This window comes from Indicator indicator, chromosome 19 (assembly GCF_027791375.1).
Source record: "Indicator indicator isolate 239-I01 chromosome 19, UM_Iind_1.1, whole genome shotgun sequence".
NCBI lineage: Eukaryota > Metazoa > Chordata > Aves > Piciformes > Indicatoridae > Indicator > Indicator indicator.
Window position 1 is genome coordinate 10,253,805 of NC_072028.1, and position 16,678 is coordinate 10,270,482.

The window sequence follows — 16,678 nt, forward strand, 5'->3', positions numbered from 1 at the left end:
AGATAACTACAGACCAAAGATGAGCCATCATGTGCTGTAGGTGAGGGAACTGTATTCACCAAGAGCACACAGGGGTAGATCTCTGTTTCTCTGTATCCCAGATTACGATGTGATTTCCTTTTGTGGCATGGCGGGTTGTAATTACTCTGCAGTCAATGAAAGGCGCTTCTGGAAATCAAACAGCTTTACTGAAATTCGGCATTCAGCTGTCATCGTGGTTTGTTATTTTTTATCACGGGGAAAGGGTCTGACGCAGGCTGGGGAAGCCAGCAGCGGTCCAGTGATAATCGATTGTATGTTTTTTTAATATAAAATTGAAAGAATAAATTGTTTTAAGAAAACTAAATACTCTTTTCTCTTACTGCAGCTCTTGCTGGTTTCACTCTGCCTGTGCTCAGAGGCAGCCCTGCCCCATGGAGAGCTCCAAAGGGCAGATGGCAAACACTGAGCGCTGCGTTAACAGGGATAGATCCCGATCAGAGCACATGTTTTCCCAGCAGCAAGGGCTGGGAGGAAGCAGCTAAAAGCTGGTGATGGCTTTACTGGAGTGCCTCAGAGGGAAAGAAGAGTAGGATATAATATAAAACTCAAGCTTGTGCCTTATCATGGTGGCTGTGCAGTTCCTGGCCCCACGCCCTGCCTCACACAGAAGTAGATGTCAGCCAGTGTCAGGGATCACTGGGGTTTGTCCAAGCCTGTAATTGCTGTAAGCTCCTTTCAGAAGCCCTGCCCAGTGGGGAAACACAAAAGAATAACACACCCCGCAGTCCTCAAAGCCTTTCAAACACCCAAAGACCCAGGAGACTGGCAAAGAGTTTGCAACCATTCTGCCTCGTGATATCCTGGGCCGGCAAATTGGTTCTGTGCTTAGAAATACCCCTAAAGACCTACCTTTTGCATAAACTGCTTGAGAGCAGGCACTAACAACCATCTTGCACACCCTCCACCTGCCCCTTACAGTAGGGAGATTCTCCCTTTGTAGCCACAATTGCTCGTTTCTCTTTGGAAGCTGCTAAGTGTTGCAGGATACAGCTAGTGCCTGTTCTTGATGCAAAGGTGAGCCTTAGGGTGGGAGCTCTCACCAAATCCCAGCATGCTGGCAGCTGGAAAGTAGCTCTGGAGATCATCTAGTCCAAACCCTGGTTTGCAGGGTCCCCCAGAGCAGGGTGCCCAGGATCACAATGTCCAAGCAGGTTTGGACTCATAACCTCTCTGGGCAGCCTGCTCCATGGGTCCGGCACGCTCACAGCCATTAAGTCTCTCCTCACGTTCAGCAATAGCAGATGTGCCGGAGGGGTTGGTGCTGCTGACGCCCGTGGGGAGCACATACAAGTGCCAACAATGCTGGCCTTGGTACCAGGTTTGGATGGGGAGGGGTCAGCTCTATGCTCTGCTGCACTGAAGACGAACCTCAAGCTGCTGCTGTAACCGAGAGGCGTTGCTGTGCACCTTTACCACCGACCCACCCACAGGAGCTGGCAGCGGTGACCAGACCCGGACTCAGGCCAAGCCCAAGACGGGCGGCACCGGCACGCTCCTCCCGCCCCACCCAAGATGGCGGCGGACAGACGGCTCCCACAAGATGGCGATGCGCATCTCGTTCCGCCCCTTTTCGACCTCCCCAAGATGGCGGCAGGAAGTTGACTCATCCCTTCCCCCAACCTTCCTAAGATGGCGACGCACAGCTGCGCTCCACTGTCTCCCGGTGGCCCCAAGATGGCGAGCGGCGCGGAACCGGAGCCGGGACCGGAGCTGGGGCGGGTGGTGGAGGCTCTGGAGCTGCTGCTGCGGCGGCCGCCCGCCGGGCCCGGTGAGCGGGATGGTGGCGAAGTCGGGCACAGCCTGGAAGGCTCCCTGCGACCAGAGACACTGCGCAGCAACGCGGCGGAGCTGGAGAAGCGGCTACGGCAGGCACCAGGCTGGGACTCGCTGCGCGGTCTGCGCTGTGCTGTGCTATCCCGGGCCCCCGCGCTGGCCACCGGGGTGGCGGACGAAACCGAGCAGGGCTGGGCGGCTGCCTGCGGGTTGCTGGCGCTGCTGCTGTGCCTGAAGGAGCGACTGGCCACGCTCGCCGCCGCCGCCACCTCCACCTCCACCTCCCATGAGGCTGGGGCCGGAATTGGGGCTGCCCCGCCGCCCAGCGCCGACACGCTGAGTGTGGGGCAGACCCGGGCGGTGGGCCGGGCACTGCGGGCCGCGGTGGGCCTGGGGCTGGTGCCGTACCTGCCGCCGGGCGTGGGGCAGCGCCTGGGTTCCCCAGCGATATCCCCTGCCCCACCGGCAGCCCGAGGTGCCCGGCTCCGCGCTGCCACTGCCGCCTTGGCCGAGCTCACCCAGCACCCAGCACTGGCCGGCCTGCTCCTGGCCCGTCACCTCGGCCTCCTCCTCGCCAGCCTCTGCCTGCTGGGCCACGGTCCTGCCACACACTGTGAGGTCTGTGGGTTCCTTCTCCTGTTCCACCTTCACGGTCGGTGCTGGCATGGGCAAAAACGGCCACTAACCCAAAACAGCTTCTCCCGTGCCATGGCAGAGCCCTGTCTCTGTATTATGCTTCAGCTCACTCAGCCCCAGGACTGCCTGCCAAGCTGAAAGAGAGATTTAGCTTCAAGAAAGGAATTCCTCACTGTGAGGGGGTGAAACCCTGACCTGGGTTGCCTGGAGAGGTAGTAGATGTCTCATCTGTGGAACCATTTCAGGTCAGGTTGATGGGGCTCTGAGCAACCTGCTCTAGTTGCACAAGTTCCTGCTGAACGCAGGGGGGTTGGACCAGATGACTTTGAAAGGCCCCTTCCTGTCCAAAGTGTTCTGTAATACCTTGGAAGTGTTCATGACCAGGTTGCATGGGAGTTTGAGCAGCTTGGTCTAGTAGAAGATGTCCCTGTCCATGTGAAGAGGGCTGGAACTAGATATCTTTAAGGTCCTTTTGGCCTCAAATCATTCTGTGAGACTGTACCGTGCATGTTTGTCTCTACATGAGGTGGGAGCCATCTAATGCAGTGAGGGGTTGGAGGGGCGTTAGCACAGGGTCAGGACTGATTTAGCACTGGCAGCTATGCTGTCCTCACTGTTCCAGGGTTTCTTTTTTTTCAGGGTGTTACAGAAGCAGAGCGAGTTCGGTGCCAGGAGACCTTACGGCACATCTTGGACCATGTCTACCAGCCACTGGCAGTGCAGGAGCTGCTGGTCCTGCAGGGACGGCCCAAGCAGGTACCTGGCAGCAGTGACAGTGCCATCCATGGCATGAGGTGCTCAGGGTGTTCCCAAGCTCTGAGAGTGCCTTTGCTGCTCTCCTGCACACGTTCTTACATGTTCAAAACCACTTTGGTGGAGGACTCCTGTCTCTGGGTGCTGTGTGAAGTTGCTCACACAGTGGCAGCTCTGGCCCTGCTGTGCAGGGTGTGTGAGTGTAGGTGAATTCAGGGCGTCTCATTGCTGCACGTGCCACCTTGGCTTGGCAGCTCTGTCTGCTCTGCCTGGCCAAGCAAAGCACCTTCATTAGGGCAAGAGGAAACGGCCTCAAGTTGCGCCAAGGGGAGGTTTAGACTGGATATTAAAAACAGTTTCTTCATCAGAAGGGTTGTCAAGCCCTGGAACAGGTTGTTATTTATGTGCACCATAGAATGGTTTTGGTTGAAAGAGACCTTTAAAGTAGTGAGATCCAACCTTTAACTGCCAGGTCACCACTAAACCATGTCCTTCAGGATCACATCTCAATAGTTCTGAAACCCCTGCAGGGATGGGGACTTCACCACTGCCCTGAGCACTCTAGTCCAGGCCTTGACAATCCTGAAAGGGAAAAAATTATTCCTCACGTTCAACCTAAACCTCTTCTGGTGCAGTTTAAGGGCATTTCCTCTTGTCTTGTTTCTTGTTCCTTGGAGAAGAGACCAACCCCCAGCTGGCTCCAATATCCTTTCAGGGTGTTTTAAGAGAGCCAGTTCTCCCCTCAGCCTCCTTTTTTCCAGGCTAAGCAAGCCCAGTTCCCTCAGCTTCTCCTCACAAGACTTGTGCTCTAGATCCTTCACAAGCTTTCTTGCCCTTCCTGGTGGTCATTGTAGGTCTGTTCCAACTGGAAATAATCTATTTGGTCCCCCCAGTGCTGTGGGCTGCCTCACTCCTTGAGGTGCCCAAGCAAAAGCCTCCACTCAAAGCTCTTGCTGATCTTGTGGATCAGCAGCCCCTAGCAACTTAGTTTGTGCTGTGCTGGGGGCGTTACTGTGCCCAGCACCTTCTCTGCAGCCCAGTGCCTGGTCCTGGTGGGGCTTACCACTGCACACCCCTTACCTGCATCACCCCCCCATGCAGGTAATGAGGCCCTCAGAGCTGCTGCCTGACCCTGAGGGGCTTTAATTAAATCAGGGAAGCTCCGTGCAAGCAAGCTCCTGGGAAGGCTGGCCTTGCTTATTAAGCCCTAATTAGCTTTGTGCGACTGGATGACGAGGTGATTGATTATAAACCTTTCCCTGTGCTGTGCTCCCATCTGGTCTCGGGTCCTGCAGGGCTCTTAACCTGCTCCTTTGTTCCCTTGCAGGGTCCTCCCTCTCCAGGAGACGACACAAAGCCAGCCCTTGCACGAGCTCCAGCCTGGCTGCGGCGCCTTTGTGGGCAGCTGCTCTCCGAGAGGCTCCTGAGACCCAGTGGGGTTCAGGCTGTGGTTCGGGGCATCATGGAGGGGACAGGTGGTGAGTAGGGTGAGCTCTGGTGCTGCTCTTGGATGAAAGGAGACTCTGATGACATGTCTGAGATGTTTCATCCCCTGAGATGCTGAAATGGGAAACAGCTTGTGTCAGGTCAAGCTTATTGGAACACTCAGATTTTGCCTTGGACAGAGGACCTTCCACGAACAGGGAATGCCTTCCAGGCACAAGTGCTTTTATTTTAGGGTACACCATCATATTGGAGGTCCAGACTGGAAGCATCTGAACTAATTTAGTCTGTTTTAATCACACCCCATGTGCATACAGAGCATGGCTCACTCCAAGGAGCCGCATTGGTGATGGTTTGGTGCGAGCAGTGATCAGTGCTGGGCTGTGAGTAGGTGGAATGAGACCCATCCTGCTCTCCATTTCCTGCCAAGGGGGGAAACTGTTGCTCTCCAAAAGCTGAATCTCTCCGTTTTCAGTGCCAAAGCCTCCTCTGGCCAATACCAACCTGATGACACCATCCAAGCATGACCTCTCTCCACCTTTTGGCTCTCACACCTATTCGTAGATGACATTTTCCATTATCAAGGTGTTTTTTCCCCTTTCATTAAGTTCAGGTGTCTCCTAAGAGATGCTTGGCTTTAAAGAGACTAATGAAAGTTAAAAATCCAATTTTTGGCCAGAGGTACCTTGCTTCATCCAAAGCTGGCCTGCCTGTTGGCTCAGGCTGAGCTGATTTTGGCTTCGTACTGGCCTGGCAGGTTGTGCTGGTGCTGAAACAGCAGCTGTGGACTGGAGGAAATGCGATGCAGTCGCCAAGATCCTGGCATCCTGCCCGCAGCAGTGCCTTTCCCTGGAGGACTACTACAGCCTGGTGTGCCCCCAGGTATGTCACTCCCTTCCCCAGCCCACAGCACACCGGCTACAGCTGGCAATTACAGCGTGGAGAGTGGTGATGCTGTCACTGCTTGAGCATGGCTTGGGCCATGACAGCATGGAGAAGTTTTTGTGCTGCTCTGGCAGTGGGATGTGTTTCCACTCTACTCCTGAGTTTTCCATATTTGATTGAAGTGCTGGATGATGTCTCCTGCTCACACGAGCTGTTCAGCACTCTGCTGCAAGGAGCTCTCTGCTGTGGAGCTCTTGCTTCCAGCCTTTGGCTGTGGGAGCAGTACAGGCGCTTGGTTTGAGCCCAAAAATGCCTCCTGCATTGACAGGATTCTGTGAACATGTGCATGGGGAGGAGAATGCCTCTTCCATACATGGAGTGTCATACCAAATGGCCCATCAGTCACAAAACTATAAAATTGTGGTCAAAAGAGACTTCTAAGGTCATTGAGTCCAACCATTAACCCAGCACTGCCAGGTCACCACTAAACCAAGTCCCTCAGCACCACATCTCCATGGCTTTGAAACCCCTCCAAGGGGGGGACTCCACCACTGCCCTGGGCAGCCTGGGCCAGACCTTGACAACCCTCAAAAGGAAGAAATTGTTCCTCATCTCCAACCTAAACCTTCCCTGGGGCAACCTTAGGCCATATCCTTATGTTCCTTTGGAGAAGAGCCTGGCTCCAGCCTCTTTTCATGGAGTTGTAGAGAACCAGAAGGTCTCCCCTCAGCCTCCTTTGCTCCATGCTCAACAACCCCAGTTCCCTCAGCTGCTCCTCACCAGACCTATTCTCCAGACCGTTCACCAGCTTTGTTGCCCTTCTCTGGACATGCTCAAGCACCTCAATATCCTTGGAGAGAGGGGCCCAAACCTGAACCCAGTAATCATCACACAAGAAGCTCCTCATTTTCCACAGTGGCTGCAAGGACTCTTCCTATCCCCACTTCTGAGGGGTTTCTGATCTTTGTTCCTTTCCTGTGGACTTTCCTTCCAGATTCTGGACTTGCTGCACATCCAGGACAAGCTGACTGCATGCCAGTTCCAGGGAGTGGCCACCAGGACTCTGCTCACCATGGTGAAAGAGCACCCTCAGCTGGCAGAGAAGCACCTGCTCCAGCCCCTTCTGGCACCGCTTCTGCGGTGCTCTGAGGCAGCAGGTACTGAACCATCTGCTCTGTGTTGAGCCTCACACCAGAGAATGGTCTTGATTATCTTCTCACTGGTCTTTGTCTTTCCACCAGAGTGTTCTTGGCCACTGAGTGTGTGAGCCCAGCTCCATCAGTTGTGACCATGTCTGGCTGTACCACGCTTACTTGCACTCAATTCAAGTTACTACAGTGTGTAAAAGCCAACTCGTGGGCCTTTTCCATGTGCTCTTTGGGAAACTGTCCCAGTCTGACAGTCTTGTTTTGGGCTTCCAAACGTAAGCTGTTGGTTCCCCACTCTCTCCTGGGAGTAATCCATCCAGAAGTTGTGGTCTCCGTTGATCACCATCTGTGGTGATGTTTACTGCATGTAATGAGGGCTCATCGGTTCCCATGGAAGACAGGAAGTATGGAAGTGCTCTGCAGTGCTGGCCATGGTGGGATTGCTGGTCTGGAGGCTCCTCAGCGTAGAGTCATGGAATTATTTGGGTTGGAAGGGACCTTTCCAGGTCATCTAGTCCAGCATCTTCAACTAGAGCAAGTTGCTCAGAGCCCCAAACAACCTGGGCTGGAATGGTCCAGAAACGGGGCACCTACCACCTCTCTGAGCATTCTGGGCCAGTCTGTCATTTGGTTTGGTTGGCATGTGGGGTGTTGATGTCTGCCCTTTGTTTTCAGAGCTGGCAGTGGAAGGTGTTCCGGCAGGAACTGTGCTGGTGGCAGAGACAGAGCTCAGCAGCTGTGTGGAGGATGTGCTCAAGGTATTGGGTGTGATTTGGGTAAGGAAGAAAACTCCTCCAAGAAAGAGCTGGCTTGGGTCTTCCTGAGCAATTCAGTGTGTAGGACCATTACAAAACTCAGTATCTCCTGTGGTTATGATGCCAAGGTGAGGCTGAGAGCTGCATGAAATAACCATGTGTACAACACTGCACTGGTGGGTCTGGAGCTTTGTGCTGAGCTCTCAAGGCACGCCTCAGTCTGTTCAAGGGTTGTCACTCCAAAACCTTTTGTGAGATGGCAGCAAGCTCCTGCTGGTTGTTTTTTTCCCTGGTGTCTTTCTGGTGTGTCAGAGTAAGAGGAGTCTGAGCAGTGGGCTAGTAACTAGAAGTCTCCATGGTGCTCTCATCCTCTTCTCTGCAGCAAGACTTTGAGCGTAGTTGAATCGTGCAGCTTCTGCAGGGCTGTTCAGATGTGCTGGCAGAGTGGTTCCAGGCTGTGATGGTAGAGCAGGTAATGTGATGGGCATGAGGCCCTAGACAGAAGAACCTGGCATGTGTTGCTTTTGGCTGTCGATCCTGCTGTGAGATGATGCCACTCAGCTTCCAGCATCAGAAGCGTGCAGCTGGTCAGAAGGACAGACAGATCCAGGGAATGCTGCAAGTGCTGGATCACAGAATCCCAGCATGGTTGGATTTTGAAGGTACCTCTGGAGATCATCTAGTCCAACCCCCCGATAAAGCAGGGTCACCCACTGCAGGTTGCCCACAATCACAATGTCCGGGTGGGTTTGGAATCTCCAGAGGAGACTCCACAACTTTTCTGGGCAGCCTGCTCCAGTCCCCTGGCACCCTCACAGTAAAGACATTTTTCCTCATGTTCAGGTGGAACTTCCTGGGTTCCAATTTGTGCCCAGGACCCCTCGTCCTGTCACTGGGCACCACTGAGAAGAGTCTGGCCCCATCCTCTTGCCCCTCACCCTTCAGCTCTTGCTGAGTATTGAGAAGATCCCCTCTCAGGCTGCTCTTCTCTCTTTTTCAAGGAAGCCTGAGCTCTCCTCCCAGGCTGTTGCTGGTCCCCCCACTTAGTGCCTCTGTGTCTCAGTTTCCTTTCAGTAGAGTGTGGCTGAGGCCAGTGTCACCAGTGCAGGAGGCAGAAGCAGCTGGGAGCTGCTTTCCCTGCTCACACGTCTGCAGAGGGCAGCCTGAGCTGAGTGCTGGAGCCTGGAAGCCTTTTGCAGCTCCAGCATTAACCCCACATGGAGGAATAGGTGGCAGCGGCAGCCAGCTCTTGTTTCAGGTCAGAAATGCTTCCAAATTAGTGACCTGGAGAAAAGGGCACTTGAGGTGTCAGCAAGAGGCCAGCTGCACTCAGCCCTGTGGTGAGTGCAGCTTGGCATGGCCCCAGGTCCTTGCTCGGTGGTTGTGCAGCCATGAGATGAGCAGATTCCGTGTGATTCTGAGGCTGCCAAGATGTCACCAGGCTGAGAAAGAGTGAAGATGAGCTTGGAGGCATGGCAGAGCCATGAGAAGTGGGAGAGCTGGTTAGTGTCTGTGTCCTCAACTCGGGTGTCCCAGAAAGGTTCCTAACGGGTGTCCCTCGTGGGTCATCTTCACCTGCTACCTGTCAGGGGTCTGAAGGTGTTGCAGTCTGTTTAATTCTATTGGAGAAGTAAGGTAAATGGGTTAAGGTGGTCGTTGAGGTGGAGGTCAGTCTCTTCTCCCAAGGAAGAAGTGACAGGACAAGAAGAAACAGCCTCAGGTTGCACCAGGGAAGGTTTAGGTTGGACCTGAGGAACAATTTCTTCCCCAAAAGGGTTTATCAAGGCCTGGCCCAGGGTGGTGGTGGCGTCCCTGTCCCTGGAGTGGCTTCAAAGCCATGGAGATGTGGTGCTGAGGGACATGGCTTGGTGCTGACCTGGCAGTGCTGGCTTAATGGTTGGACTTGATGATCTTAAAGGTCTCTTCCAACCAAATCTATTCTTTGATTGTATTCTGTGATAGTGATAAGTAAGGAAAAGTGAGTGTCTTGTTCTGCAGGGACATTCTGAGCCAAATGAACCCCGTGATGTGGATTTCCTGGGGCATCAAGTTAATTTTAGGCCTGTGGGTGGGTTAATCCTCCAGCAGCTGCTGCTGGGTGTTCAACCACCTCCTCTGGAGCTGCTTGTGGTGCAGGACAATACCTGGAGGCTGAGCTGAGGCCACAAAGCTGCTCCATATGCCCAGCTACTGAAGCAGGAGGGATTGCTGGAACCCAGCAGCTTTTCCCCAGCCCTGGGATCTGAGAGATTCAGAAAGATGGAAGGAAACTTGGATATCATCAGAGCGAGCTCTGGCTTTGCCAATTACAGACCATCTTCCCTGCTAGAGGAGGTGTCTGGTGGGTACCACAGTGCAGGTTTAGCACCTTCTGGGGAGCTCCTTCCTTCAAGAGTTCCCTTGGAGCCACAAGCAAGATGTTCAGCAGTGCAGGTCTTGATTTTTGTCATTTTGGGGAGAGGTGGGGTCCATTCTTGTGTTCCTCTCCTGTGATGAATGAGCAAAGATTTCTGTGAGGCTTCTCTTCTGAAACCTTTTTTCTTGGCTCCTTTTCCCACTGTTCCCATCACCAGTGCCATTCACTGTCTGGCCTGACAGCAGCTTTCTGCTGGGCCTTCAAGCCCGGGAGGACGTCTCCAGCCCAGGAATTCAATTCTAAGAAGCTGGCGACTTACTTACTGGCATGCCCCGGGGCAGGCTAAGCTCTTAAACGCCAGGATTGTTGGAGTATTTTACGTCCTGGTAATGATCTGTTGTAACTAGCTGGCAGGCAGGGACCAGTCTGGAGGGCTGCCGCGCACAATGGGGGTGCTGGGGGAGTTTTGGGGCGGATCCTTCCTTAATGGCAAAGTGCTGGAGGCTCTGACAGCAGCCAGATTAGTGGCTCTGGAGCCTCCAGCCCGCGGAATTGCAGCGGGGGCTGTGTGTTTCTTGCCTAGCAAGTGTCATTTGATGCTGAGTGAGAAACCATCCTTGGGGCTTCATCAGGGAGGCTTTGTGTACAAAAGGTTCTGGTTGGGAAGGGTGGCTCCACGGGGATTAGCACAGGAAAAAAGGTCTGTTTACATCAATACCGCGGGGCAGGACGTTATCAAGATGATCTCCCTCACTTATCAGGACAGTCTCCCTCCTACCGAGCTTGTCACACTGCCTGGAGCAGCTAAAAGCTCTTTAGTCTGTCCCCAGGGCTCTCCAGCTGTGGAGGTTGGTGATGGGACAGCATCTTCAGGGCAGGTAGTTTGTCCTCTGACACAGCTGGAAGTCCCTTGGAGAACTCGCGGAAAGCCTTTTTCTCACTTTTTATTTAAAGCTAAAAGCTGTGGAGGGAGATAAAGGCTGCTAAAATGATGAGCTGAGCACAACAGCCCTGAGTAAACCTTGAGTCAATCTAGCTAGGGAAAGCTTGGTGTTCAAACGTTTTCTGGACTGAGCTTTCCCAGCGTTCCAGCTTTGACTGGAATCATCCTACCTGGCTGTTAGTCTGGTACAATTTGGGTTCAAAACACAAAGTCAGAGGACTTCTGGGAGTGTTCTTTTGTGCTCTCTGGGCAGCAAGATGGGAGCAGTGTGTGTTGAGCTTGTAGTAGTGGTATGAAGGTGCTGGTTTTGTGGAGAAGAGCACCAATAGTAAATCAGGAGGGTGGAGGAGAGGAGAGTGGCCCTGCAGCCTCCTCAGAGCTTCCTCCTCCTCCAGCAACCCTCTGGCTCAGCTCAGCACGCATCAGCTCAGCTGCCCTGCTGGGGACTGATCTCTGTGTTTGAGATTTGGCACTGGGTACAGGATTTACATAAAGATTGGTGAGTTCAGAGGTGGCTGTTGCATCTCCCTATAGGGCAAGACCTTAACCCTGAGCAGAAGACTTCCTGAAGAGCTGGCTACAGCCTTCCTATAGCTTGGAGCCCTGCTGTGGTTAAGCAAATGCTGGGAGAAAGATGATGCTGAAGGCTGCTTTTAATGCAGAATATGGAATAATCAGGGAAAACAGGCTGCAGACTGAGAGGAACAGAGGCTGAAAGCAAGGCCGTCCTTGCCCTCCCTTCCCTCTGCCGCCCTTGCCCTCCCTTCCCTCTGCCGCCCTTGCCCTCCCTTCCCTCTGCCGCCCTTGCCCTCCCTTCCCTCTGCCGCCCTTGCCCTCCCTTCCCTCTGCCGCCCTTGCCCTCCCTTCCCTCTGCCGCCCTTGCCCTCCCTTCCCTCTGCCGCCCTTGCCCTCCCTTCCCTCTGCCGCCCTTGCCCTCCCTTCCCTCTGCCGCCCTTGCCCTCCCTTCCCTCTGCCGCCCTTGCCCTCCCTTCCCTCTGCCGCCCTTGCCCTCCCTTCCCTCTGCCGCCCTTGCCCTCCCTTCCCTCTGCCGCCCTTGCCCTCCCTTCCCTCTGCCGCCCTTGCCCTCCCTTCCCTCTGCCGCCCTTGCCCTCCCTTCCCTCTCTCCCTCTGCCATCCTCCCCTCCCCAGACCAGCAGCCATCCTGCACACAGATGTGATTTCTGTCCTTGCCTTTGCTCCAGGCAGGTGTTTGACTCTCCTCCCCATGCCCTTCTCTCTGTAGGTGTATGTGGTTGGGAATGACAGCTCAAGCCTGCTGCTGGGATCCTTACAGTCAGTCCTGGGAGTGGTTTTTTCCCTCTATTCCTTCGCCAAGCAGAATGTGTCATACTTACGGTAAGGAGGGGTTATGCACAGCTCCTTCTGGGCTTGCATCTCTGTTCTGCCTACCTCCAGAGGATGTGTGCTCCTTGGGCACGTACAGAAGCTGAGGCCAATATTCTCATTCTGAAGAGCTCTTGCTCTAAGCAGGCAGTAACTGCAGGTGTAGGCATGGGCTTACTGTGCCTGAGGAAGCAGTTCTTCGTCTTCCCTGAAGCCACAATGTTGGGTGTCAAGGCAAGTGTGTCCTGCGGGAGCCTTGGGAACACAGGTGAAGTCTTAGTGCCCACCTAGGAGCGTGGATTGGGATTGTTTGTGGATGGAGATAGGATTGGAATTGTTTCTGGACAGACATGGTGATGCTGGGACCTCAGTGGGTATTGGAGCGATCTAGAAACAGGATAAAAATTGGGTGAAACTGGCTCTTGGAAATACAAGATTGTTCTTCTCCCACTTAGAATCACTTCTTATAGGAGCCGGACCTGTCCCCTGTGTTTGCCCAGCTCCCCTAAAACTGATGTCTGGTGGTAAAGCCTTGGGAACACAGTATCACTAAGGTTGAAAAAGATCAAGTTCGACCACCAACCCAACACCATGCCCACTAAACCATGTCCCCAGGTACCATGCCCACATGTTTTTTGAACCCCTTCAGGGATGGTGACTCCAACACCTCCCTGGGTAGCCTGTTCCAGTGCCTGGCCACTCTTTCAGCAGAGACACTTTTCCTAATATCCAATGTAACAGCAGGGCTGGTGGTGACCAGGTGCTGGCTGTGCTCTCTCCTTTCTCCTCCCAGGCTTTCCCTGGGCTGCCCTGAGTGTGAGCCAGCCTCGTAAATACCCTCCTGGTGGGTTTACACTTTGCTGTGGTGATCCTGGCATGTGCGTGCTGGAGACTTTCCCTGCAAGGTCTGTGTAGACACAGCCTCTGCTATTATTAAAGACGTCGTTAATCACTTCAAAGAGCAGTGAGGGCTGTGGCAGGTTTGTAGAACAAGCCAAGTTAACGCTGCTGCTGGGTGAATGCAGTCGCTGCTCGCCTCTCTCTTTGCAGAGGAATTTGGCAGGGGTAACTAAAACCACAGCTGCCTGGAAGCGTTCAGGTTTCCAGAGCCCTGGCACGGCACAGCTGCTGCTGCTGTTGCTCCACCTTAACCTGCACCTTCCCTTGGCAGGGCTTCCCACGCCATCCTGCACTGCGCCCGGCTCCTTCCCCCCCGTCCCCGGCGCTGCTGGCAGCTCTGCTCTGTCACGTTGGCACGGTGTGCTGAGGCTGCAGGGAGGTGGCTGTCCTTGTACAGACACGCTGTGCAGACAGTGCTCCCTTCCTTGCTGGGCTGAGATCCTGGAAGACCCAAACCCTCCCATCTGGGAATGCCAGGAGGACGGGATGTGCTGTTGAGCCCCTTAGAAATAGGCACAAAGGCATTCAACTGCCAGAACTGTCAGCCAGAGCATCCTTCCAGCCCTTTTCCCTCTCGCCCCTTTTTTCCTCTCTGAGACATGTTGCAGGTCCTGTTGCAGCGCTGCTGTGCAATGAGGGACACATGGGTTTCTTGGAATCCCTCTGCTGTGAGGACAGGCTGAGAGAGTTGGGATTCTTCAGTGTGGAGGTGAGAAGGCTCCAGGGAGACCTTCTGACTCTCTACAACTCCCTGAAAGGAGGTCAGAGACAGCTGAGGGTTTATCTCTTCTCCCAAGGAGCAAGCAACAGGATAAGAGGAAATGGCCTCAAGTTGCACCAGGGAAGGTTTAGGTTGGACATGAGGAACAATTTCTTCCCTGAGAGGGTTGTCAAGGCCTGGCCCAGAGAGCCCAAGGCAGGGGTGGAGTCCCCATTCCTGGTTTTGATGTTCTTAAAGATCTTTTCCCATTGAAACCATTCTGTGATTCTCTCTCCTTGCTAGCTCCCCATGCCAGGATATCCTGCTGTGGTTCTTGGAGAAGTCGGAGCGAGAGGTCTCACTGGCTGTGCTGGAAGGCTTTGCAGGGCTGAACAGCAGCACCCACATCCTTCACCCACGGTGCAGGTTCTGCGTGGGCAGTGAGGGTGGTGCCACCATCACAGTGGAAGAGACCATCAGGTGAGCACTACCTGGCCAGTCCCCGGGCATCACTCAGCACACAGGGCTTCTCATGGTATACCTGGCAGGGAGAGTCTGGTGGAGCATGGGACTACTGGTGCCATCCCCCCACACTCTGGTCCCTCCAGCCACCCCAGAAGTTGACTGGCTCTGCCAAGCTGGGTGATGCTTCCACACAGCTTCTGAGTTCCCTGTGCACCACAGAGAGCTCTGACTTTGAGTCCCGAAGAGCAGCACTTTCTGCCCAAAGATTGTCATGCAGTCTGTGTCTTTTCTTGGAATCACAGAATCACAGAATGGTTTGGGTTGGAAGGGCCCTTTCAAGGTCATTCTAGTCTGCAGGGATTAGAGCTCTAGAGCAACTAGAGCAGGTTGCTTAGAGCCACAAACAACCTGACCTGGAATAGTTCCTTGGGTGGGGCATCTCCAACCTCTCTGGGCAACCTGGGCCAGGGTCTCACTACACTTGGTGGCAAAAATTTCTTCCTTCTATCCAGTCTAAATCTCCTCCTTTTAGTGTAAACCCATCATATCAGGCCCGGCTAAGAAGTCTGTCCCCATCTTTCCAAAAGCCACAAGAAGGTCTCCCTGAAGCTTTCTCTTCTTCAGGCTGAGCAACCCCAATTCTCTCAGCCTGGCCTCACAGCAGAGGACTTCCAGCACTTAGATCATTGCTGTGTCTTCCTCTGGACCCATTCCAATAGGTCCCTGTCTTTTTTCTGAGTCCCAAGCCCTGTCTGCTGCATGTCTGGGAATGGGACATTTAGACTGAACGTCCGTCTCCAGTCTCTCTCGAGGCAGATCATGACTGGAGGAAGTGGAATCCCTTGGGCACAGGTGGCATGTCGCAGCAAGGACTCTAGTGATGCCAGCATAGCTGAGACAGTGACTCAAGTCCCCTCCTGCTCTTGCAGATGGTCTCTACAAGTGGAGGCAGGGCATGACCATGTGGGGAGTAAACTGTAGCTATTAGACTCCAGCCAGGCAAACTGGGACTGCTGGGCAGTGTGACATTTGGTGTGGAGAGAGGGTGGCTGTTAGCTGGCAGGGATGAGCCCAGGGCCACGCTGTTGAGCAGAGCACACAGCTCCTGCCCAGGAGTGTCTGTGTGCTCCCTTAACAAAACCCTGTGGGAATACACCTGGTTTGGGGTCATTCCAGTCTATTCCTGACCTGAATTAGTCTGCCCTGGGGTCTGCACTGGTTAAACTGGCTATGCTTTGAATTTACTCCTTCAATGGGCACAGGGGTTGGACTAGATGACCTTTAAAGGTCCTTTCTGACCCAAAACATTCGATGACTGTATGGTTCTGCCCATGTCTGTCCTACTTTTTGGCTGTGACTGCTGCCTGAATTAGCCAACACTAATCCCATTCTTTACAGGCTGGCTGGCCCTGCTCAGGGCTCCTCTTAGTGTTTTTGTTAATGAATGCAGGTTAATGAATACACTGAGTGCCTAATCATGTAAAGAACTGAGCAATAGTTAGGCTCAACTTCCTCCAGGCTGGAGAAGGTTTCCATGAGAAAGCTGCTGTGGGATTCCACCTCACCCTGGAGTAGTTTAAGGCAGCCCTTGGAGGGGTGGTCTGAGTACATTCATGTCTCTGGACACTTCTTTCAGTGATGAAGATGAAGCTCTCTACCGGAAGGTTTCTGCAGAGCAGAGCCGTGTGGAGAGCTTGGTGGAGCTCTTGTCTCACTGCCAGAAGAGTGGTCTGGCTGGGGACTTCTTCATCCGCTGCCTGAAGGTAAGGGCAGGCACGTCCCTAGCTGGGGTACATCTGCAGGGATGGTTTATTTGGCCCAAGTGTTGTTGTGGCCAACAGCAAAGGCAAGCAAGTTGTCCTCTTACATGCCTTGGGGTACAGCACACAGGGAACTGGCAGGAGAGAGAGGTAGCCCTGGTCCCTGAAGGGGTTAACTCTCACTCCCCTTGGGCTTTTTTAACAACAGGAGTGTGCCTGGACTTTAATGGTGAGTTCAAGGCTCTGAATAATCCCTGTTGCTTCCTTGGCTCCAGCACCTTCTCCCTTTGATCCCACCTCAAGCCCCTCCACTTCCCTCCTGGCCTCACCTGGGCTGAACTTTCCATGCCCTTGGAGGCCGTGGGGCCCCCATCTGTAGTCACACTCAGTTTGCAGTGTCCTGGCTTGCAGGACACTGCTGTGTCACAAATGAGACACCCAGGATCCTTGGACGGCTCTTGGAGACCTTCATGATGTTCCTAATGGAAGGTCCCCACCTCAAGAGGATGGGGTGTCTGGGTGCCTTTGTGAGCAGCCACTGCCAGGAGCAAGGCAGAAAACAGAGCTCCAACAAAGCTTCATGTCCCAGGGATGGTTTGCCCTAGGAGAAGTTCTTGGTGGTGCTTTGGGTGATATCCACAGAGACGAGGGTTTGGCTTGGTGACAGAAATGTGTGTGGAAGGGAACAAAGCTGGAAAAGGAGAGGTAACCAGGTGCACTAAGTCTGGGTATCATGGACCTGCAAGGTACAGGACCACTGGTGTGGTGACCAGTG

General features: G+C 53.9%; 1 protein-coding gene across 1 annotated transcript in view; it reads left to right on the plus strand.

The window, feature by feature from the left end:
- Positions 1 to 1,671: 1,671 nt before the first annotated feature.
- Positions 1,672 to 16,678, plus strand: part of TANGO6 (transport and golgi organization 6 homolog) — a 28,685-nt gene continuing 13,678 nt past the window's right edge. Inside the window, exons 1-9 of the mRNA XM_054389501.1 lie at positions 1,672 to 2,433; positions 3,091 to 3,207; positions 4,532 to 4,682; positions 5,405 to 5,529; positions 6,527 to 6,689; positions 7,356 to 7,438; positions 11,978 to 12,090; positions 13,982 to 14,158; positions 15,780 to 15,906. Coding sequence (XP_054245476.1) covers positions 1,672 to 2,433; positions 3,091 to 3,207; positions 4,532 to 4,682; positions 5,405 to 5,529; positions 6,527 to 6,689; positions 7,356 to 7,438; positions 11,978 to 12,090; positions 13,982 to 14,158; positions 15,780 to 15,906 — 1,818 coding nt within the window. The remainder of the gene's footprint in view (positions 2,434 to 3,090; positions 3,208 to 4,531; positions 4,683 to 5,404; positions 5,530 to 6,526; positions 6,690 to 7,355; positions 7,439 to 11,977; positions 12,091 to 13,981; positions 14,159 to 15,779; positions 15,907 to 16,678) is intronic.